Source organism: Tenrec ecaudatus, chromosome 13 (genome assembly GCF_050624435.1).
Source record: "Tenrec ecaudatus isolate mTenEca1 chromosome 13, mTenEca1.hap1, whole genome shotgun sequence".
In the NCBI taxonomy this organism is placed as follows: Eukaryota; Metazoa; Chordata; class Mammalia; order Afrosoricida; family Tenrecidae; genus Tenrec; species Tenrec ecaudatus.
Genome location: NC_134542.1, coordinates 48,554,676 through 48,577,350, shown reverse-complemented (window position 1 = coordinate 48,577,350; position 22,675 = coordinate 48,554,676). Strand labels below are relative to the sequence as shown.

At 44.3% G+C, this 22,675-nt stretch overlaps 1 protein-coding gene and 1 non-coding gene across 2 annotated transcripts in view; one reads left to right on the top strand and one right to left on the bottom strand.

Moving 5' to 3' along the window:
* Positions 1-22,675, top strand: part of MFSD6 (major facilitator superfamily domain containing 6) — a 74,596-nt gene that overhangs the window by 15,751 nt on the left and 36,170 nt on the right. Inside the window, exon 2 of the mRNA XM_075529523.1 lies at positions 7,011-8,598. Coding sequence (XP_075385638.1) covers positions 7,067-8,598 — 1,532 coding nt within the window. The 5' untranslated portion in view covers positions 7,011-7,066. The remainder of the gene's footprint in view (positions 1-7,010; positions 8,599-22,675) is intronic.
* Positions 14,120-14,223, bottom strand: LOC142425143 (U6 spliceosomal RNA). Its single transcript, XR_012779512.1, has one exon. It is a non-coding gene; the product is annotated as a U6 spliceosomal RNA (small nuclear RNA).

Genomic DNA, 22,675 nt, shown 5'->3' with positions numbered 1-22,675 from the left:
CCCATAAGGAAGAGGAAGATTCAAAAATAGACATTCTCCTTTGTACATGGTAATGCCTTTGGAGCACGAATGACTCGGATCAACCATCCTCATCATTCTTCTTCGTGGTGTTTAGCAGATGTGGAAGCAATCACTGCAGAAAGACCTGTGCAAACTGACCGTGGGTGCTGTGTCTCTGCAGAAAGCCCTATTCTGACTATCCACGACATATTCAAGTGTAGTGATTGAATACCAGGAATCTTGAGTCTGTCTTTTTTTTTTTTTTTTGAGTTTGTCTTAAAGGAGCTCTCGTAGTGCTTCTGGTGGTTAGGCATTCAGCTAGTAACTGTAAAGTCAGAGGTTCAACTCCACCAACCGCTCCTTGGGAGAAAGGTGAGGCTGTTTGCTCTTGTAAAGGTTTATAGTCTCAGAAATTCTATATTGGGTCCATATATGTTGGAATTGACTCAGAAGCAGTGGGCAAGGCCTGTCTTAGATGAGCTGCTTTATATCTGTGCTCAGAGAAATGTGTGCTGCCAGCTGCAGTCCTGCTCTGGTGCATTGTCCAAAGGCACAGAGGATGGTCAATAACTTCTGGAAGCAGAGCTAACCCTGAAGGGTCCAGCACATTGCTCATTTGGTAGCGTTGACTTTGGTCTCCGAGCAGCATCGAGTTACAGTGGTGCGAAGCAGAGTCTCCCTTCTGTGTCTCCCAGAGGTGGTTTCATCCCGGCCACTGATGGTTCTTGTTCCATTCTAGCAGTGGTACCATCCTGTTTGCAAACCTGATCTTTGACAGTTACCGTGACAAAGGATCTAATCCGGTCTAATTTCTACCCCCTCCTCCCCCACCCAAACTTGAAGCCACTTTCATTCTCTTAGGTCATATATTTGTGAATCACATAGTATCTCTCTGAGCAGTATTAATTTAAATATTTAATGAAGAAAGCTATCCATTTTAACAAGAAGGATTTCATCTCCTCTCATCAATAATGCAGATATACCTGCTAGTTGAGTGACTCGGTTTAGGCATTGGTAGATGTAGACTGTCCAGGTTATATTTTCAGTCATGGTGTTGATTGCTGTCACTGGAGAGTGGAGGTGAGAAAAGCTTTTGTTTTTCCCAATAAGACAAACAAATGCTTTCTTAATCTAACCCGGTTCACTGCAGGATCGCAGCTGAAAGGGTTTCTGAGAGCCATTCATGAAGCCCTCCTCTCATGTGAAATTTGAAATGTTTTGTTTCTGTTCTCTCTCTCTTTACCTTCCTTTAAAAAAAAAAGGCTATTTGGAGTCAGAGTGTAAAACAAAATGTTGTCTGTGGTGGGCCCCTGAATAAGCTAAGAGCTGTCATCTCCCTGTAAACAGCGTAAGGACCTCCAGGAGCCCTCCCCTTTTCATGGCTCCTGGCACTCGCTCTACCTTTATTAGTGCCAATCCAACCTACTCCACTTCAGCCAAAGCATGCCCTATATGTGCATTTGGCACATATTTTATTTTTTGCTTTCAAAGAACAGGGATGCTTTTGTTGTTGTTTCGTTGATTACTTTTTCTCCCCATGGATGGCTATAATCATGCAATATTTCAATTACTATAAAAATCTAAATATGACCTGGAAATAGAGCCAATAAACAATTAACATCCTGAGTTAAACAAAAAAAGCTTTTATTTCTATTTTTAGATGTGAAATTCCTATAAAAGTTACTGAGTGTGACATTTTTATAAAAAGTACTGGCTGTCACCTTTCAGGAGCATTTTCTTCATTACTTTGAATTTGTTTATACTTTGGAAACGATTTAACATCTGCACTCATGTAACAACGAACCTTGCATAGGCTTATGATGATCAAGAAAACAAGTGAAAGAGAGAGTAAAGAGTGGCTGTCGAGAAAGTTACTTCTCAAGGGTTAAGTCGATGTTAGGATGGATGCAAGATGCTTTGCAGCTTTGACTGAGCATTTGAACATCAGCTCTTCGTCCTCACTTTTCACGATTCAGGAAATAGTGGCCGCCCAGGACTTTTGAGCCCTTTTATAACTTACTTGGTAAGGACTTGCTGGTTGCTTTATGGAAGATAATTAATTAAAGGCTATTATAGGGCACCTGATTAGAATTCATGCAGTCGGACATTCTGTACAATTCTGAGAAGTATTTTCAGCCTGTGATAGGGAAGTACCAGAAGCTGGTGTGATTTTTTTTTGTCTTTTACAGAGAGTTCGTCTGCCGATAATCAAAATATTAGAAAAATAATGTAATTTAAGATTTAGCTTGTTAAAAATTCAAAATGTAACAGTCCCTTCCCTTGCAGTAAAAATTCCTTTTAAGCTACATCATCAGGGATGTCCTGACTCAGGAAGGAAGGAGGCTAGCAAGACCAGTAAGATAAGTGGCCAGACAAGATGCAGGCCCAGTCAGAGGCCTCAGGGGCGGAGGCCGGTAAAGGCATGGAAGCATCACCCCCCTGCAGATACTCAAGGGCATCTGAAGCTTTAGGGGACGGCAGTCTAATAGCTCCTGGAGAAATGTAGATATAGATAATTTCCTAATGACCAATGCAAAACTTGCCTTTCCAGAGAATTTATTGTTATCTATGATTGTTGTGAAAATCTGTTCATCTCTTCCTGTAATCATTGTAAAAAACAAAGAAACACCTGTCTTTTGTCACATAGTTTAAGATATATCTTCTTGCAGGATGAGGACTGAACTCTGAAACGCTATGGAGGTTAATCCTGGTGGTTTTCTTCCACAAGCACCTACAGGAATGAACTTGGACTTTCTCTAGTCACCCTGTTCTCTGCTTTGGCTAATACAGTGACCCGCTTGCTGGACCCTTTGCAGCCAGCAACAGAAACTTATATGATTGTACATATATATTGAGGGGGGGGTCTTAATTTTAAAAATTAGAAAAACATACACAAAATTTTAAAATGAATGAGCTTACAGGTTTTAAAACAGACTTGCCGCACCCTTCATTCCCCCCAACCCTGGGCAAGCATTTCCTCTGCCGTGAGGAGACTACTGTAAAATTAATTCCAAAGGAAAGTTATTTGTGCTTTTTATAGAGATAAGTGGGGGGGCGGGGAATGGAACCAGGACTTTGTCTACACAGTTGAGTTTATAGGTGAGGGCAGTAATGAAGAGGAAAAATTAATGTAGAACATTCAAGGAGATCTTTCATAGCTGGACAGGAAACAATTGGATTTTGCTGTTTCTTCAGGCTTTCTGTGGGAGAAAAAGTTTTTCCTTTCTCCATTAAGAAATTCACAAATATTTAAAAAGCTTATAGTTACATTGACATCTGGGTTTGGAAGAAAAAGGTAAATTGACTTATTTAATAAGTTGCATTTCTCTCACTTTCTAGCAACTTTGTACAAACTAATACTGTATATTCTTGTATATAAACTGCATTTTCCCACACATTTTAATGCAGTTTTGTGGTAAAATTAGGTGCCTCAGCTGATATACAGGTTGGCTTATACTCTTTTATATATGGTAAGTATTTGTGAGCATGATCCTAGGTTTTCAGAAGGTTACTCTTCATCTTGGGAAGAGAGAGAACAGGATATATTCAAAGGGTGACAATGTCAATCATACCTGATAGAATAAGTGAAAAGAATGAGTAATTAGTATAATGCCCATACCTCTTACAGTTCAGAATTTATTGATACTGTATACTATGAATCAGTATATTATAAATATACAAAATAATACATTATATCGAGTAACTTTGCTGCACAAGACCTCTTTAAATTATTGAAGAGCAAGGACTAAGGACTAAGGTATGCCTGACCAAAGCCATAGCATTTTCAGTTGCCTCATAAACATGTGAAAGTTAGATATTGATTGAACAAGGAAGACTGAAGAAGAATCGATGCATTTAAATTGTGGTTCTGGTGAAGAATATTGTAAGTACCAGGGACTGCCAGAAGAGCCACCGAATCTATCTTGTAAGAAGTGCAGCCGGAATGCTTCTTAGAGGCAAGGATGGTTGGGCATGTTCTCAGGACAGACCCTGCCCTAGAAAAGGACAACGTGCTCAGTACATCAGTGGGGGCAGCAAGAAGACGAAGACCCTCCACCAGAGAGACGAGACGGACAGCCCGGGCTCAAACATGACGGTAGCTGTGGGGGCGGAACAGGACTGGGCGGTCGGTGTCTTCTCACGTGGTCGGTGGAGTGCTCTGAGTCAGCACTGACTTGACAGCCAGAACAACAGCAATGTAAACCTGGATGCAAGACTCTGATCATTAACTCATTTGTATAGTGCAGAAGGAAAATCGAAAAAAACAAAAAACCATTTGATGGATCGTGGCAGTTTCTACAAGTTTATACTGCGTACATAGGACTGATCTCATATGAAACACCCTGTGCCTTAAAAAGGTCTAACAGTGTTTCGATTTCCAACTATGTTATTTGGTAGTGTACTGTGTTATAGTAGAATATGTGCCCTGAAGCCAGACAGTAAAGGTCCAAATCCTGGCTTTGCCACTTACCAATTCATTACACTAGCCATGCTCAGTTTATCAACTGTAAGATGGAGAAGATATTCAGGATATTGTGATAAATGTGAATTAATACATGTGAGTATTTAAAAAAATATTAACCTTTTTTGAGAACTCTTCCAGATATTATAACAATCTGTATTTCAATTAGATCAAGCATAATTATACAAATGCTAACACCATCAGTTTCAATACATTTTTTTTCTCTCTCTTTGATATCAGCTCCCTTTTATCCCTTCCTTCTCCCACCATACTCCCTGGGAACCCTTATTGTTATATTACATATTCCTTTTATTAGCCGTGTCTTATACCATCCATGAATCTGTTCACCTGCAATTCTGTTATTCACTCCCCTCAAGTGGGTTTATACAGTTATCATTGCTATCCGCTTTCCTTCCCCCTCTACCCGCCTCTCTTCCTGTACCCTCAGAGAATCATTAGTCTCGTTACTGTTTCTGAAGGGTTATCTATCTTGTCTTTCATGCATTGAGTGCTCTTAATTACACAAATGAACATATGCAGGTCCAACAAGATTAATGAGGTAAAACAAAGACCATAATAGTACGGGGAGCAATATTAAAGAACTGGAGGATAGTTATGCGTTTCATCAGTGTTATACTTCTCCCTAGATTTATCCTCCTTTCTGCATGGCCCTTCTATGAGGGACTGCCCAATTATCTTACAGGTGGGTTTGGGGTTTCCACTTTGTCCACACTTCTTTCCATCAATCTGATTGCTTGTTTTTGAACTTCTGATACCTCTTCCCGTCGACATCTCACAATCACACAGCTGATGTTCTTCTTCCGTGTGGGCTTAGTTGATTCCCTGCTAGATGGTCGCTTCTTTAACTTCAAGCCTTTATGACTCAGATGCTATATCATTTCATAGCCAGGCACCATCCACTTTCTTAACTACATTTGCTTACGAACCCATTTTGTCTTCAGCGATCATGTTGGGAAAGTAAGTATTGTACAATGCCACATTATTAGAACAACCCGTTTTTGTACTGAGGTAAGATTTAAGTAGAGGCCCAAGGTCCATCTGCTTCCTTGTTGTATTTACATATATACACATACATACATAGACAAACATACCTATCTTTACATATTTACTTAAGTATATAGATATATACACATCTCGCTATTTATCTCTCTATATTTTATTACTTTCTTCTTTTTAAAAATTTTTTCCTTTCCTCCTGCCCTATCACCATGTTTACCCATTGTTCACCTCTCAGTGATTCCTCTCGATACATTTCAATTGATCAAACACGATCAGGAATGCTGCACCCTCTTCACTGTCAATTTTAGATCCCTTGTTATTCCCCTGTCCCTGTCCTTATTGGCTCCTCTTCCCCTCCTCCTTTACTCCCCTCCCGTCAGTCCTGTGGCTGTCTAAAAGAGAAAAAGAGAGAAAGAAGAAAGACCATATAAATAGTTCCCAGTTTTACTGGTATCCTAATCCAGAGTAGCCGGGTGTCCCTCTGTTCAATAGTGAGCAGGGCCCGTTAGAATCCATCTGTCCATCCCCTTTTCTTTAAGTTTCTCTATCCCAGACCTGCTTTCTTCCCAGCTCTTGTGCCTTTTCAGTCCTCAGCATTCGTGACCAAAGGCATGCCTCCTGCAAGTCCCCATTGCTCTTCCTGCAGTCAGGGATGGAGCATCTAGCACCTCCACCCCCACCCCATTGTGCCTTTAGACTTTCAGGGTGGCCCCCTGTGAGCCACCCCCAGCAGCCGGTCTAGATGAGGTGCCAAGAGCTCAGTTAGAAGTCTGCAATCGGAATGCCTCAGGGACTTTGGGCCTTCATTGCTGGTCTGTTACACTCCCCTCTGGGTTTGCCCACCTGTGACGCTTTGAGATGGCTGCTTATACATAGTTAGTGCTCAAGGAATACTATGCCCCCCCCACCCCTCTGAGGTTTTCTTGACTTGAGAGCCATAAAAGTACATCTGGGAAACATAAGTAATGATAGTAGGGAAAGGCCTCTTAGATGTCACTGTCTTGGCTGTAATGATCACATCCAATGGCAAACTTGCAGTTGGCTCTTTCTTCACATTGTAATTGTGGTTGCGGGTAAGAGCTTATTTCTATTTTCTTTCGAAATGGAATGATTTTTTGATGCTTTTACTTTCAAAGGAATTCTAGACTTCAGAGAGCAGCAAATTTGTTTGAACAGTAAAACCAAGGAACTATAAATAGTTTTTGCTTTCAACTATCCCATATTTGGTTTAGACTTAACCCCTAGCACTTGGCCAGTGTCCTAGGGATCAGTGCAAAGACTGGGAGTGACCCCGAGCTAGAAACCTGCCATCGGAACATGTGACTAGTTCAGTCGTGGCCACAGGCTATTCGATTTTTGCAAAGCTACTTATCAGTATTTCGTGACTGCAAGTTACATGATGAGAATTTTCTCTCAGTTGTTATTTCTAGCTATAGCTTGGGATGCCTCAGTTTCCTGCAAGAGTTAGCTCTCCATTTGAGTGTTGTAATTCCCACTGCTGAGCCCTCTTTAAACGTTTTCTCTGCAGATCGACAACCAGCATTTTGAGAGTCACGGGCTTTCTTCTGATGGTGGTGGGAAGCCATGGCGGCGGACGATAAAGTTGCCATCCTAACCGACGATGAAGAGGAGCAGAAGAGAAAGTATGTGCTTGCTGACCCCTTCAACGGCATCGCCAGGGAACCAGAACCACCTTCGAATGAAACGCCTTCCTCCACTGAAACGTCTGCGATCCCCGAGGAGGAAATAGACTGGATCGAGAAACATTGTGTGAAGATCAACAACGATCTTCTCATTTCCAAGGTCTTTTATTTTTTCTTTTACTCCGCCTATGGATCGCTCTACCCTCTCCTGCCAGTGTACTACAAGCAGCTGGGCATGTCCCCAAGCCAGAGTGGACTGCTAGTCGGAATCCGATACTTCATAGAATTCTGCAGCGCGCCCTTTTGGGGTGTCGTTGCAGACCGCTTTAAAAAAGGCAAGATTGTCCTCCTCTTCTCTCTTTTGTGTTGGGTTCTGTTTAACCTGGGCATCGGATTTGTGAAGCCTGCTACCTTGAGATGTGTACCAAAGATCCCCCCAGCGGCTCATCCCACCAATGCCAGTCACCCGCCCACCACCCTGCCAACGAATTATTCTGGTCTCCCTTCTACCACGCTGGGCTCCCGGTTACCAAAAACACGAGCGAGAAGGAACCTGCCCACTTCCAATGGGTCCTTGCTGCTCGAACCCGAGCCCAGCATCCCCGGAGCGGCTGTGTTCGCGACGTCTCCCAGCCGGAGCAGCGAGCCCACGGGTCAGATGATGGACTTCACGGTGAGCCCGGCCAGAACCACCCCCGCAGGAAACGTCAGCAGGGAGACCACACGTGCGCCCGTCCCTCCCACCAGACCGGTCCCCTCTGACCACGCCTCGCTGGTGTACGATCCACAAGAAGTGGAAGCCATCTTCCTGGTGATCTTGGTGGTTGTCATCATAGGCGAGTTTTTCAGCGCCTCCTCCGTCACGATCGTGGACACCGTCACGCTGCAGTACCTGGGGCGACACAGGGACCGCTACGGGCTGCAGCGCATGTGGGGCTCCCTGGGCTGGGGGCTGGCCATGCTCTCCGTGGGCATCGGCATCGACTACACCCACATCGAGGTGCTCGTCGAGGGAAAGGGGTGCAGGCCCCCCGAGTACCGGAACTACCAGATTGTCTTCATCGTCTTTGGGGTGCTCATGACCATGGCCCTGATCGTGGCCACTCAGTTCCGGTTCCGCTACCACCACTTCGGCACCGAGGACCCGAAAGGGAAGGAGGTGGAGATCCCGGCGGTGGAGAGGAGCCCCGCGGCCGAGTGCTCGCAGGAGGCGCCCGCCGCCCCGGGCCCGCGGGCCTTCACCTTCAGGGACTTGCTCAGGCTCCTGTGCAGCGTGCAGTACGGCTCGGTGCTCTTCGTGGCGTGGTTCATGGGCTTCGGGTACGGCTTCGTGTTCACCTTTCTCTACTGGCACCTGGAAGACCTGAACGGAACCACCACTCTCTTCGGGGTCTGCTCCGTCCTGAGTCACGTGTCGGAGCTGACCGCTTACTTTTTCAGTCACAAGCTCATCGAATTGATTGGCCACATCAGGTAAGAAGACGCTTCTTAGTCCTGGTCCCGCGCAGGTGAAGTTTATCTTCTTAGGGATTTCTTTCATTCGTGCGGGAGGGGGGCGGGCAGCTGGGGATGGGAGTGGAAATTTTGGTCACACGTCCTTCTTTGACTAGAAATAAGAACAGGACTGGAAGGGTACCAGTTGGATTGTCTGCATTTTATTTTTAAAAACCATTTTTACAGATGTGCTTTATACAATTGATGTATGTATATGTATGAACTGTGAAAAGAATTGTATCAGCCCCAATAAATTGTTAAAAAAAATTAAAAAAAAAAGAAAAACAAAGCAAAAAAAAAACACCATTTTATGGGGGCTCGTATAACTCTTATCACAATCCATACATCCATTCATAGTGTCAAGCACATTTGTACATATATTGCCATCATCATTCTCAAAATATTTGTCTTCTACTTGAGCCCTTGGTATCAGCTCCTCATTTTTCCCCATCCCTCCCTGCTCCGCCCTCCCCCATGAACCCTTGATAATTTATAAATTATTATTATTTTGTCACATCTTACATGGCCAGATGTCTCCGGCTCCCTTCACCACTTTTCTGTTGTCCATCTCCCAGGAAGGAGGTTACATGTAGAATCTTGTAATAGCTTCCCTCTTTCCAACCCACCCTCCCTCTACCTCTCGGTATCGCCACTCTTATCACTGGTCCTGAGGGGTTCATCTGTCCTGGATTCCCTGTGTTTCCAGTTCCTATCTGGACCAGTGTGGATTGTCTACATTTTAGACACACCTCCCTCCCCTCAGAAATGGCACACGGACAGTGCGGCTGTGAGCTGAGAGGCTTCAGTAAGTGCTTTCAGGCACCGGAGCCCTAACCTAGTGACGGTGTCACTCCATGACTGCACAGGACCCCCTGCGCCACACACCGATGAAAGAGGGCTTCGCTGGACAAAGTGCGTTTGTTTGTCTCAGCCTTCACTTATACTTGGCCACTTGCTGTCGCAGAAACTCTAAGATAGAAAGATGTTTCTTGCATCTAAGGAGGCTGTGGCTCCCTCAGGGGAGGAAGACCTGGCCGTCTGCTTCTGTAAAGAGAGGGGAGGAGTTCTACTGTGGCCTCCAGGGTCCCAGTGAGTTGATGGCTGTGGGCTTGGTTGCTTTTGGTGACCAGCTATCATTTGTAGGCCATCATATTGTATGGAGGAGAGTCCTCCCCACCCCCACCCCCCTTTGGAGGAGAGTCTTATTCCTACAGTTTCTATTTTTGATGGTTACATGAGTTTCTGCATTCTTATCTGCCATGAAGGCTGGGACACTTTTAAAGTTTTTGATTTCTACCTAAAATGTGTTGAGCATCCTGTCAGTTTTTCCGCCAACCCCCCCACCCAGATATAAATGCTTAGTATTTTATTGTGTGATGTTTCTCTTTGTGAATGGTTGCCTGAAACTGACTGAACAGCACCGTTGTCCTTGCTCTACGTCTTCCTGTCTTGGGGTTGGCTCTGGAAGGCGGAGCCTGATGCACTTTGCATGCCTGCCTCACAGAGAGTGTGGCTGGCTGCTTCTAAAATTAGGAGCTGCAGTAAGTACAAAGAAGCAACTGTGCGTGTGTGTGTGTGTGTGTGTGTGAGAGAGAGAGAGAGAGAGAGAGAGAGAGAGAGAGAGAGAGAGAGAGAGAGAGAGAGAGAGAGAGAGAGAGAGAGAACCTTTACATCTGCTGTTTTGGGGAGAAATAGAAAAGGAGAAATAGATGATACCACACTTGAGAAACACCGATCTCTTCATGTCTACTGCACGAAGAAACTATGTTCTAGTTCAAGTCTCAGCCGGGTATCATTCTTTTTCTCAGATGATTGGGAATATGTTTTCTAATTCTGGGTTTGCTCTTGAGAGGCTGTGCCCTGTTCGTTCTCTCTCTCAACTCTCTGACCCCTTTGCTGTCACTAAACCAACCGGGCACTGTGCGGCTGCTGCTGGACCCACAGACTGCCTGAGGCATGGCCTAGGGACCAATCTGAAGAGAGTCTTACGGTAGGAAGGGTTGGGGCCTCTCCTGCCCTTGCCCAGACTGGCTTTACATTCTGAGCTGTGTAGCGTGGCTGTGATGAAGTAGCCCCTTCTCTTGACCCTGACTCTCACCTTAGTTAACAGTATACTTCAACTCATAGAGGTTGTATTTCCAGAAAGCTACCCAGTTAGGTCTTACCAGGGAGTGCCGTTCCTGAAAATTATCACAAAGTCTCTCCACAGCATTAGCTGGCCATGGTCACCACAGAGGCCAGGTGTGAGGCTCTGTTTTCAAACACATCATCATGGCAGTTCCCTCAGTGGTGCATGTGGTTCACACGCTCAGCTACTCATTGAAAGTGGGAGGGTCAAGAAGAAAGTCCTGGCAATCTACACAGAAAAAAAAGTCAGCCCTTGAAAATGCTCTTGGGCTCAATTTGACTTTGACACACACATCATGAGTTGACTTGACAGCAAATGAAAAGAAAAAAAGATATATATTGTTATGTTAAAATCCCAATAGGTTTACTACTACATTTGATAATTACATGAGCTAACACTTGATTTTCTTTCCTGAGTTACATTGCTTATTCATTGCTGAAAAACAAACAATTCTCTCAATTTGGGCCAATGCCTTTAATTTTCTGGACTTAGGCACAAAAAACACCTTTCCTTTTATTTTGAAATATGATTTGAGGTGATAGGCAAGGCTAGCCTTTGTGGCCACAATATTGTTTTCAAGATCTGCTGGGAATCCATCCAAATTCAAAACTAAACTCACAGCCGTCCAGTCTATTCTGACTGATAGCACCTCTGTAGGACATGATAGAACTGCCCCTGTGGGTTTCTGAGACTAACTGTAACTCTTGACAAGAGTAGAAACCCTCATTTTTCTCTAAGGGAATGGCTGGTGGTTTTGAACTGCTGACCTTTTGGTTAACAACCCAGAACATAACCACTACTCAACCAGGATTCTATTAGCATATGATTATATACTTATTTGGCATTTAACATGAACATTTATTACCAGTTTAAAATACTTTAGAAACGTTGTGACAGCTCAAGATTATACTCCAATAGCCAGGTAGAATGGATCTTGTTTAGAGTTGGAAGTCTAGTCAAGCAATAGGAACCCCGGTGATGCAGGGATTAAGCACTCCAACCCAAAGGTCAGTGGTTCAAACCCTCCAACAGCTCTGAGAGAAAAGAGGAAGCAGGCTTCTGTAAAGCCTAGAAACCTCATGTGGCGATCCTACTCTGTCTTATAAGGTTGCTATGGGCTGGAATTGACTCAGTGGCGGTGGGGTTGAGTATCTGTTGGTTGCTGAGATTTGGGGGGTTTGAAAGTGTAATGTGACCATTTAAGCTTTTATTGGAAGAATGTCATATTTAAAAAGTTGAACAGAAATTAGCTTTCTGGGGAATCCTTAGCCTTTCTATTTCCCCCAGAGGAAATCTTGGTGGCTCTCCCGTTGGGAGCTTGTTCTCAGGAGTCAGCAGCACCGTAACACGTGGAGCTCTCTCATTGTAGTCAGATGTGGATTTCCTTATATAGGTTCATGCTGAAGAATAGCTTACACTGTGAAACAATTTAAAATTGGCTGGCCCACTTCTTAGTCACCAGGTTCTTTTTAGTTTTTGATTGTTTTGCTTAAAAAATGTACTGAGAGTGGAGTATAAAGCCACTTATTATTTTAACAGTTGAGCCATTTGGGGGCACACACACACACACACACACACACACACACACACACACAGTAAATGATTCCTGCTTTTGACCTTGGATTTTGCCCTGCTCTGGGGAGTGACTTCTCAGGCAAATAGACAAATGCTGTTCTTTCCACTAAAAAAAAAAAAAATTAGATTTATCTTCATTCAAAACCATAAGACTCTGAAATATTCAGCATGTATATTTCTATCCTAATTTATAAAATGAATATAACCAGATATCAGTTTAACTAGAGATAGAGCCGTAGCTCATGAGAACAATGTTTCAACAGCCCTGAATGGGGTTACAATAAAAATAAATTACAAAAAATTAGCAATTTTAAAAATTGTCACATTGCAGTGTTAGGTCATCACCTCTGGTATTTGATTCAAATTTTAACAATTTATCTTTATTATTGTAAGGGGGAGAGGGACATTTACTGTGGGCTTTGCAGTGAGTAGCATCCTTTCACTTGGGCACAGACACTGCTGGACGGCGGCTGAGAAGCGCCTTTCCTGTATGTGCACGAGGGGGTTCTTCTCAGCTACAGTATACGTGCAGGTGCATCAAGTATGAAATCCAAGCCCTTAACCACATATATCAGCTTTATAACTTTAAAAAGAAAGGATAAATATAGTGATGTACCTTTAAAAACTAAGACGGCTTGGTTCCAAGTTTAAAGAAACACACAAAAGTTTACTCACGTAATGTGTGGTATTGCCCTGAAATTCTTATGCTCAAGGTCAGGTTTACTATGCAAATGTTATCCAGAGGGGTAAATATCCTTGTTAACAGTGACCCCAAACCAAAGCCAAACTCATTGCCATCAAGTTGATTAGGACACAGCCAAACTGCCCCATATGATTTCCAGGTGGCAATCTTTATGGAAGCAGATGGACATGTCTTTCTCCCATGGCATGGCTGGGTTTGAACCACCAATGTTAGGGTTAGTGACCAAGAGCTTTAACCCCGGCACCACTCGGACTCTTTTGCTAAGATGAGTTACTACTTGATGCCAAACTCACTGCCATTGAGTCTATTCCAACTCATAGTGAATCTATAGGACAGAGCAGAACTGTCCCTGTGGGTTTCCAAGACTGTCACTCTTAATGGGAGTAGAAAGTTCCTTTTTCCTGTACTGCTTGATAGTAGCTAATTTCTCCAAATGTGTTAGCCTGTCAGTTTAGGAAAGAAATGAATGCACAATGCAATTATCAAGATGAGGAAGGGACCAGCCTCCTTGATGGGACACCACAGAAGATGTGATGTTGCTGGGCTACAACTTAGGTGGGGATGCACAGGAGGTATGTGTGATAAGCACGCTGCCCTGGACAGAAGCTGCTGCAGGAGGGGGAAGCCTTGCAACGGGATGACCTGGGAAGACTTTGTGGAGGGACTCAATGTGAGCTGGCCGCTGGAAGATTTGGGTGAGAAAGTATTCATGCTCGTTGCCTCTTTCCCTTCCTGCTAGTGTCCTAGACCCATCACCAGAGTGCCCTGCAGGGGAGGACTCGGATTTCTCAGCCTGCGTTTCCTGAGTTCTGGTCTCTTGTAGCCTGTTCCGGTTCAGCCAATGCCGAACCATTAGACTAGCGGTTCTCAACCTGTGGGCCGTGACCCCTTTGGGAGTTGAACAACCCTCTCACAGAGGTCGCCCAATTCACAACAGTAACAAAATGACAGTGATGAAGTAGCAACGAGAATAATTTTATGGTGGGGGGGGGGGGATCACCACAACATGAGGAACTGTATGAAAGGGTCACGGCACTAGGAAGGTTGAGAACCACTGCCTTAGACCATTAGACGCACTAGAAGAGTTTTAGTTTTTCAATAGGGAGGGCTTCACAAATGTTCAGGTCCTCCTTGTGCAGGGCCATGCTAACCTCCTCTGTCTCCTTTCAATTTTAGTACATGTATGGTGGTGGTGGACCCTGGAGGAACGCCTTTAACACTCCTAATTGTTGGCCATTCGGAACGCTCACACCAGGCTTTCAGGGGTGCCCACGAGCATTCCTACTTTTTAAAGCGTCCCAGTTAATTCTTATAGCAATCAAGGTTGATCACTGCTGAGCTGAGGCCAGCAAGGGAGTGAGAACATAAGCGGAGAAAGTATAAGGAAAGGTAGTGGAGAGAGAAAGTAGTATAAGAAAATAGCCCTGTACCACCTCTCCAGGGGAATGTTTCTAACTGTTCTTCTCTCTGAAAGTCAGTCATCCGACAAGCTAGGTCGTGGGAGATGCAAGGCTGTATTAGCAGCTTGGCTCTGCCTCTTGGGACCAGGTGGCCTGGGTTGTGTCATATGCAAATGGGACACTATCTGGAGGCTCCAAAAAGTTTATAGAAAAATTCCATTTTCCACGAACCATTTGCTTTCTCATATTAGTTTTTGTTTTTAATTTTAAATGACATTGCTACAAAATCACAGAAACCTTTATGAAACAAAATGTTTTAAATATGAAGATACTGCTTCTTGACATATCCTCCCATCTGGGTGTATAGATATCTGAAAGTGGTATTTCTATCTCTCCAACTTTCCCTGAAGAATTCCTCACTCTTTGATGTATACCACCTTAAAATGACAATTTTAGACATTCCCCCAGAGACTCACATTGTGTTCATTTAAGTACTCTTTGAGTTTGGGGAACAAAAAGATGCCTGAGTGGGCAACATCAGGTCTATACGGTGGAGGAAGTAAGCTGCCCCAGTGGAATTCTCATAGGACTGCCCTCGTAAACCTTGAACAACCAGCTGGTGTATTGTATCCGGAAAAAAATTCCTCAGGGCAAATTTACTGGCCTTTTTCTCATCAATGCAGTTATCAATATCCTTCAAAGTTCTTCCTCATCAGCCCCCTGGCCATCTTGTGTCCTTCATATAAATCTTTCAAGGTCACCCTTGGGAGCCCCAGAAACAGCCATGATAACCTGCAGAGCGGAGCTCTCCTTCTGGATTGAGCTGGCCCAGCAGGCCTCTCAGAGGCTATGTTTTGAGGGATCCCTTTATGATGAATATTATTTTTAAACAAGTGTTTTATGGACCAAACTTTTCTCCAGCCTCCCACTGGTTGTAAAGATGCGTTTACATATGTTTCATTTGCAATGAACCCGTGCACGTGTGAACCAGAACCCCTGTAGCAATATTTTTTGACTTAACCCATACACTAGTTTAGTGGATTATTACGGTATCAGTCTTAGAATATGTTGCTGATGAGGATAAGTCAGATTCAATCGCCTAAAAATAAAGGTGGCATCGTAAGTTAAAAGAAATGTGCAGACCAGGAAGGCTGCAAGGCAAGACGTTTGTGATCTTCACGATCGCTAACATTTCCTTTCAAACACTTCTTGGGCAAATCGAGAGGTGTTTTTTTCCCTCCCCAATTCTTGAAGACTATAGACTGTGAAATGGCCTGGGACTTCATGAGCTTGTAAGTTCACTTCCTACCGTACGTAACCTTTATCCTAAGGATGTTTGGTTTGCATAAGGTTATCTTCCTGAACGCTAGTCTAGCCTGCTCAAAGTTACCTGGTTGTAGGAACAAATCACTTTTATCTTCAGAGTTCATAGGAGATATGAAGGAAGGATCCTGGTTATTTGACGTTGTCTAGCTATTTAATGAAGTCGGATACAATGACTGGCCCTAAGCCTAACACCAACCTCCCCACATCAAGTCCATTCTGACTCATGGTATCAGAGCAGAATGCCCCGTGGGTTCAGAGACTGAAGGTTCTCTGGAGAAGGAAGCCTGCTGTCTGACAGCGTGGTCTCCAGCAACTGGCCCGAAACCACATACTGCTTCTTCTTGGTCACAGCACCGGTTTTTCACAGAGAACACTCCAGGTGAACGCCAGCCAACTGATATATATATATCACACACACATATACATGTATATATATGTATATATATATATGTATTGTTTTTTATTGGTCGATGAACAGACTGCCGTGTCCCTATAGCCAAAGATTACACTTTACCCACAACATCAATTCTGTTGTAACATCTAAAGTCGGTTTTAAAAATGGAAATAAATGAGAGCCATATTGCAGCGAACTGGGAGTTCGCACCCAAGATCCGAGGAGGGCAGACTGTCATGTGGCAGGTGAGCTCGCTCTCTGCTTTTCCACGTAAATCACTGATACCCCCTGCGAAGTCATCGTTACCTATGGCTGTTGCTTTCCTCCCTCACTTTAGCCAACCTCATACTTCGATTGAGGTCATCATCATCATTTTCTGGAAGCTGCTAGTTTTGTTTTATAATTTTCTTTTTCTTAAAAAAGCAGAAATGAAAACCAGAGATTATGTATTTCATTTATTCAATAACAAGAATAAAAACAAAAGAAAACAAATAAGAAGCTACAGTGTAATACAGTCAGCAAACATTTGCACCAAGGCTAAAAATTGTTCCCCTGTATTACTCAAGTGTTACAATTACGTCAGTGTTTGATCATGAAAACTCAGTCTTAGTTTCTTAAAGAAAGCAATTGTTTTGTAAAAATGTTCTTGGGGGGGTCCAATTTTGGATGTCTACCCTTTGGCACAAAATAAGCTAGTCAAAAAGTAGGGACACCACTGTGTCCCCTTTCTTTGCACCCTACTTTAGTGAATTAACTCTAGTGTATGAATCTGCAATAGAGCTAGACGAACATTCAGACCCCTCAGTTGACAGCTGAGACGTTATAGCTTGTCTGAGGACATCAGGCCTGACATCTCCCATCCTCAGGAGGGCCTTGTGGTAAGTGTAGTCTTTGGAATTGAACTCACCCGACTTGCATCTCAGTTAGCTTGCTCTTTCCGCGGTGGGGCATTGATTTCCGGCCAGCTGCAGAGCTCATCTGCGCTGTAGCTTCACCCAACCTCAGAGCTGGTCGGCAGTACTTGAGGGGAGCCGGAAGAAGTGCTTGAGAATCCATGGAAAGCAGGTAGCATGGACTCAGAGACAGAAGAACTCAGTTGACAGCAGGGCTGCTGGCGGTGGCATTCGCCATCTGTGCTACCTGAGGGCTCATTCTCGCGTAGCGTAGTAGTCGAAGAAGGCCCTCCACTTATTCCACACGCTAAAAGTAGCATGCCAGCGTGCACTATGCCCTTTTTCCAGAATGCTCTGAATGTTAAAAATATCTACCTTTGAAAAAAATATATATAATTTTGACGGTCAATTGAGTGAAGGTTTCTGGAGCAAAACAACTTTCCATTCAGCGATTCGCACACCTTTTGTTTCATGCCCTTGGTTGCAACCCCCACCATATAGCATCACTTCTCCCACTTTCTTCCTGTGATTCTTTAGTAGTCTTAAATTTAAAATTACATTTCTTTATTAAAGAGCTAACCAGTTTTTGGCTCCACCAGCCTTTCTCAACTGGTTTTCTCAAGTGAATTATAGAACATACAGACTTCTGTGAGTGACTTTAAAAAAATTCTTCCAAGAATATTACATAATTATCATCATTCTAATTACATAAACAGAAGTTCCATAATTTCCTACATTGGGGACCTGAAACATGGCTTATCTCATTCCTAGAGCCTTGGTTAAGAAAGGTCATTTGGGGGGAAATGATTTTTCTCTTTTGATTAAAATAATTATCATTCACCCACGATAGAAGGTAAGGCATTGATTCTTCCAGTGGTTGGCTGTCTGTAAGGACACGATGGGTAAAGAAGAGGGGTCAGCATTAAGAAGACCCTCAGCAAGCTGGATTGATGCAGTCACTGCAACAAGGGGCTCAAACATGGCAGTGATGTGAGGCGGCCCAGGACCGGGCAGCGTTTCGCTCTGTTGTACGTGGGGCTGCTATGGAATGGACCTGATGGCACCGGACAACAGCAACAAGTGGGCAAAAGGAAGATGCCCTGGTGGTGCAGTGACTAAAGCGCTCGGCTGAGAGATGGGTGGTGGTGGTTTGAACCCACCAGCTGCTCCTTCAGAGAAAGATGTATCTGTTTTACAGAGGTACCAGCCTCTGTCGGGTCTTGAACCTGCAACGGAGTGTTTATTAACTGTTTGTTCCACCCAAGCATTCTTACTTGCGGAAATATAAGAGATGACTACTTGGTTCTGGGATCTCTGAGATTTATATTTTGGCTTTAAAGCTGGGCTTCGAAGTCAATCATCTAAAAAACTAGGTAAGGCTGTAGCAAGTCTAGTTTAAAATGGGCCAGATTTGAGAAGGTCAGGGCCTTGGGGCATCCGAGTGTCCCCAGTGTACTGCCCTAAAAACATGACAGGCCTGGGTGAGCCAACGGGAGAGGTCTTAGCCCATCATCACAGACATTTATGAAGAGACCCAGGTTTACAGTGCAAACACTTAAGGAATACAGTAAATTTTCTCCCGGAGGCATGCATACATAATTGAGTACATTAAAGAGTATGTCTCTTGACACATAAAGTATAAAAACTAGTGCATTTAGGACTTTGAAATAGAATGATTAACACAAGGACTAAGAGAAAGGAGTCATTAGAACTATACACATCAGAAAACACAAAATTAATCATTCCAGGCTATCTAAATCTCCTCAACGAACTCGGTAAAACTAGGTAATAGAGTAAAAGTGTCAGTGTAAGCCTGTCACCACTGGGGCTTTGCTTCTTCATGTTACAAAGTCGGAGAGCATCGCACTTGTTACCATGTGAGCAGCTCACTGCTGCAGTAGCCCTGTCCTGCTAAATCCACCATTCCTATGTGGAAGATGCATAGGCCATGTCATAGATGTTCAAAGCTGTGTCTTATATGTAGTCAATAGTGTAGTACCTTCTCGCGATATAAAGAAGATTGTTTATATGATATCTATCGAGAGATTATATAATATTTAGTGCCATTGGGGGTGGTGACTGTACACCATCATAATAGCTGGCATACAGAAATGATTGTAACTGTAGCTATTAGTATTTATATATTGGCAGATTTCTGCATCTCTATTCCTTTTCCACTTTGTTACCTTCAAAAGTGTTGATACCTGTTTGTATAGGAAAGGCCTCTTAAAGCTATTTTGAGTATTTCATCAGCTGACTAAGCTATAGCATCTCCCAAAGAGAAGAATTTATGAACAGGAGTTGAAGGGAGTAATTTGGTTTTTACAGTCCCGTGAAAAAAAGAACAGCCTTGCAAAGAAGTATCTTCTCCTATGATGTCATAGCTACCAGGCTGCCTGGTTAATAACAGCATTGCTGAAAACCGAGCTCTTCATCGTTCAGAACAAAGACTGCTGTTGCAAGCTAATGCGAGTGACTCCAGAGCTCTCAGTTGTCGCTGCCACTTTTTGCTGGTTTTCCCTTCCACCTCCATGAAGCACCAGCACAATTTGTAGATGAGCCACAGCTTTGGGAGGGCCCCCCACCACACACACACAGCGGAGAGGGTGGTTGAGGTGCACACGGGACAAGTGTAGAAATGACTTCTACAAATCCATTATTAGACAACCAGTCTGGAAACCAGCTCAGCAGTCTCATATTGCTTAAGCTGAGTGTCCCTATGAGTGAAAATGGAATGTTCAGATGCATGTCGTAAGGAATGGATACATTCAACACGGTAGAGGCAGAGGAGAGATGACAGCACCTATCAGCGAGAGACTAAATCAGTGAACATGGAAAGCTCGCAAAAACATGCTTTTCTTAAAAAAAATCACCTCTACAACAAAGCCCCATCGTTAATTCAAAGAACACGAACCCCACAGCTGTGTCCGTCTCTAGACCATGCAGCCTTGTGTGGTGAGAGGCTGTTACGTGTGGAGGGGCCTCTGCAGTGGGGGCAGGAAGAGCCCTTGGTTCTAACTGAAGTCGTGGGCCCCGCGCTTCATTGCATTTCATTATTCCGTCCCCGTCCGTGGAAGAGAAAGAGAGGAAGCAGATTGGCTTGTCCCTGACTCCGATGATCTTTCTAAACCCTGGCCAGCTGTGTCAGGTAGACTGGTAGCCATTTGCTATCTTTTCATTCTGCCTTTTGTTGGTTTACCTGTGGAAAGGTGTGTGTGCGTATGTGTGCTTTTGACTAGGGCTCAGATTCCAACCTTCGTACATGCCTCAGCGTGTAGCCTTTAATTTTGGTAAGCATCGGGTTCCCCATTTGTAAAATAAGGGCTATAATTGGACCCAACTCCAGAGGACTTTTATTAAGATTAAAAGAGATAACGCATAGCACCTAAGTGTTCGGTCATAAATAGTAGATGGTATTATTATGGTCGGTACTAAGTCCCTCCCTCAATAAGCACTCTTGAAGCACACGTTAGGGGTCAAGCCCGATGCTCTGTGGATGAGCGGAGTGTGTAACAAGATGAAACAAAGGCCAGGGCTGCAGGAGCTAACATTTCAGCGGGGCGGACACTGTGCCGTGACCACACGATTCCCCGTGCCCAGGGGTCATCTCTAGCAGGGACCCAGCAGCGGGGAAGTCCCAGGTTGCATGGACTGGGAGGCTCGCTCAGAGGACGAGACCCTGGAGCAAAGCCCTGGATAGGCTCGAGGGTAGAACGGGGGAAGCAGGAACATGGGCAAGGGCCGGGTTCTGGGGGGTCTTGAGGATCACCCCAGGAGTCGGGACGTTATTCCATGGGAAGCCAGAGGCCACTGTTGAGTTGGGACAGGGGTGACATGAACTAATTTCTGCCTTTATGTGCGTCAAAATAATCACTTGGGGGGAGAACTGACCATCACTGTATAGCTTTTCCTACTTTAGAAAAGCCCCCTGTCCTTCCTGCTGACCTTCAGAGAAGTGGGTGGGTGGTCTTTTCCTGAGTTAGAAAGAAGTGATTTCCACACCACCCTTGCTGGTTCACTGTCCTCCACCAACCAGGCCAGGTAGCAGATTTGTTTTTAAGCAACTTTTAAATCTCAGAAATCCATAGAGCCTAGAAGACAAGTGAACTCTAAATAATAATAATAATAAAAAATCTCCAATCTCAACAAAAATATAATTACAGTATAATATCATTGAAATTGTGGTTGCTGGGCTCTCAATTGCATGCTTCAAGTGCTAACAAACCAGTGTGCTTAAATGCTTGACATTAAAGGTTTTATTTAATCCTATCTCTATCCTTGTTCAAGATGACATCTCTCGCTAGTAAATAGTCCAGGTGGGATTAAAACCCAAACCAGGCCGACTCCCATGCACATGTTTTCATTCAGTACCTTATAGATTCGCCAGCACAGAATGAGACAGGCAAGTGCTTTGTTCCACCATAAAACCCAGCCTGGCTGCCTGGCGCTTCTCATTCCTGCCGAGCGGGCAGTGTCGGTCAGTCGGTCAGAGGCACCCTCCTGTGTTTTCCAGGTACCATCACCATTCTCTAAACTGCCCCATTCTTCTCAATTACTCCCTTTACCCCGAATCTCAGCAAGTTAGAGCGAGAGTAATGGGATTAAACAAACTCACACGGACCGTTATTGGCACATGAATGTTTCTAATGATGTCCATGTACTGTAAAGGCAGAATTATTTCACAACTAAAAATGTCATGCTCTCTTCAGTAGTTCTTGCAACCCCCAGGTTCCATATATTCTAGGGATAAAGTACTGAGTAAACCGGATGAACACATAGCTAGTGCGGTCTACTGCATCCGCTGATTTGAGTGCCCTGTGAACAGGCTGAGGAGCTCTGGTGGCGTGGCATGACGTATCGGACTGCTCGCCATAAGATGGGCTCTGCGGCCGCTCTGCGGGAGCAAGAAGAGGCGGTTTGCGTCTGTGAAGACTGACAGCTGCAGAACCCAGTGGGGCAGCTCCACTCTGTCCTGGAGGCCCCTCTGCGTGACTTCACTCGGTGTCAGTGGGTAGTGGGTGGTTAACTACCTTCTTCCTTTCTTCCCTTCGGCTCGTACATCATTGGCTGGGGTCCCTTCTGCAAATAAGGGACATGCTACGATCTCCGTGTACACTGCTGGACACAGTGCCTCACAGCAGAACTGAGAGAAAGAAACAAGTTCAAACATCGGACATATAGGAGGAAATGATCTTTTAAAGCCCATATCATTCACTCATGATGCAAGACTTTCATCGTGAGGGGACCTTTAGGATGGTGTCTGTGGGATTTCTATGGGACTGGAGAGGCCAGAATTGGAAGGAATATGATGCTCAAAAGAGCCTGAAGATCTGGGTGTGATTTGTGTGCCTACTGCTTTTTTTTTTTTTTGACGGGGAACCCTGGTGACTTAGTGGTTACTTGTTAGGCTGCAAACTACAAGCTCAGCAGTTCAAAACCACCAGCCACCCTGTTGGGAGAGACACGAGGCTTCCTACTCCTGTAAAGAGTTACAGTCTCGGGAACGCACAGGAGCCGTTCTGCCCAGTCGATAGGGTTGCTATGAGTTGGAATCGACTTGATAGCACCGAGAGGACTTTTCTGATAAGTACAATGAAAACTGAGCAGGAAAACAAAGTCCGACTAGACCAGCAATCC